The sequence below is a fragment of the Azolla caroliniana genome, unplaced genomic scaffold, assembly GCF_043228905.1.
Source record: "Azolla caroliniana isolate FFs.n. ecotype wild unplaced genomic scaffold, voAzoCaro1.0.p SCAF_18, whole genome shotgun sequence".
Taxonomy (NCBI): domain Eukaryota; kingdom Viridiplantae; phylum Streptophyta; class Polypodiopsida; order Salviniales; family Salviniaceae; genus Azolla; species Azolla caroliniana.
The window spans coordinates 5,222,931-5,224,724 of NW_028230453.1; the positions used below are offsets into that span (position 1 = coordinate 5,222,931).

Sequence of the window (1,794 nt, forward strand, 5' to 3'; positions counted from 1 at the left end):
TCATAATAAGAGCTTTTGATTCCATCTATGAGATAACTATACAATCAACTCATTGTCATCAATTTTGTTCTTTTTACTCTCTTCCGAGGCGATGAGTGATATTCTCCTTCGAGGATGGGATTGTCCCATTCTCTCACAATGGCTGTTGTCCTTCCTTTTACATCAACTGTACGTGGGAAAATGAGACTTTAGGACTGCTACTTTGGCGTGATGCTAGGGACAGTTAAAACAAAGATGTCATTAATGTCATGAGCACAGACAAAACGTTTGAATGCGCACCTGTTAGCTCGGAAAGTTCCGGAGAGAAACAAGTATGGGATGGAGGATTGGGATGTAGTACTAGCTGGGTTGGTGACCTGTCTTTGTCCCTCTCATGTAAATAACTAGGGGGCAATTTCTCATGTAACAAGTACAATTTCTCATAATAAAACACATATAGGGGGCTATTTCTTCAATTAATGCAAACATTATGATTTAGTTTCTTTCCCCTCTTTTCTCTTTTTGGTTTTTAAATTTGTTTTTTTTAATTTTTCTAATGTATTTAAATTAAAACAATTTCTCCAAGGATTTTGATCCATCCTCTGGTTTAATTCCTAATTTTATTTGTAAATTGTGAGGGGAATATTTTAATTTTCACAAAGGGCCGAAAGGAAGACTTTAAAAATAGGTGAGGCACTTTCTTCTTCATTCCTGTGTTTTTCTCTCTGTCAATTGCTCTGTTTTCTTTTTCCCATGCTGAGAATTGCTCTGTTTCTGTGTGTTTGAGAGAGAAAGAAAGAAAGAAAGAAAGAGATCACATACACACATAGATCCATCACATATACACTTATAGAACCCACCCAATACACCCAGAGATCACATACACATAGATCCATCACATATACACATATAGAACCTACCCAATACACAGAGAGATCACATACATATAGATCCATTGCACATACTTATATAGAAACCAATCCATCACATGGGTTTGAATAATCACCCGTATATGGCCATCCATATGCCCTCATCCCTCGCTTCTTCACTCAATCCTAATGCCCCCTTGTTTATCCCTTCTTCGTATTATAAGCATGTTGATGTTGATGCCGATGCTTATGGTGATGGTGATGGTGATGATGGCTTCACATCAGATTGGGATGAAATAGAGGATTTCTCTCCAGAGTGGTGGAACCTCGTCCACATCTCTCCTTACTTCTGTGAGTATTGGCTCCAAAACTATGAGGCAAGTGGAGCCGACGAAGACTTGGTCATTCTCTCTCTACAAGATGAAGATAGTAGCATAGATGTGGTCGATGTGGATGTGGATGATCTTGTCGATGATATTGTAGTAAAGTCATGAATCTAGACATAGATTATGACTAAATTCATCATAAATGATGTTATTGATGATGTGTAGAGTCATGGAACTTGACATAGATCACGGGTACATGCATATACATACACACCATTTATACATCCATCCATCCATTCAACTATCTAGGCCAACAGCAAGCTATACTCCTCATATAATCTAATGCCTTGTGCACGGATTTACTCATGAAGATGAGGGATTAATAACCATATTTATTGTGTAATTTGTGCCCAGATTGCCTCTTAGGCTATTAGTGGTCGCAAAGCAAAAAGAAACTTTTGTTTTAACATTTATAAGCTTGGCTTTGCAAAAGGGGGGGATCTATGAATCAAGACACCCTAGTTGCACTTTGCCTACATGCCCTGTAACTTATATCAAAATAGTATATATATATATGTATATGTCTCATAAGCAAAGATAAAATTCTGTATGAGTATCAA

At 37.3% G+C, this 1,794-nt stretch overlaps 1 protein-coding gene across 1 annotated transcript; it reads left to right on the plus strand.

Moving 5' to 3' along the window:
• Positions 1–688: 688 nt before the first annotated feature.
• LOC147852210 (uncharacterized) lies at positions 689–1,794 on the plus strand. Its single transcript, XM_087333830.1, has one exon. The coding sequence runs from the start codon at positions 968–970 to the stop codon at positions 1,340–1,342; it is 375 nt and encodes a 124-aa protein (XP_087189956.1). The 5' UTR covers positions 689–967; the 3' UTR covers positions 1,343–1,794.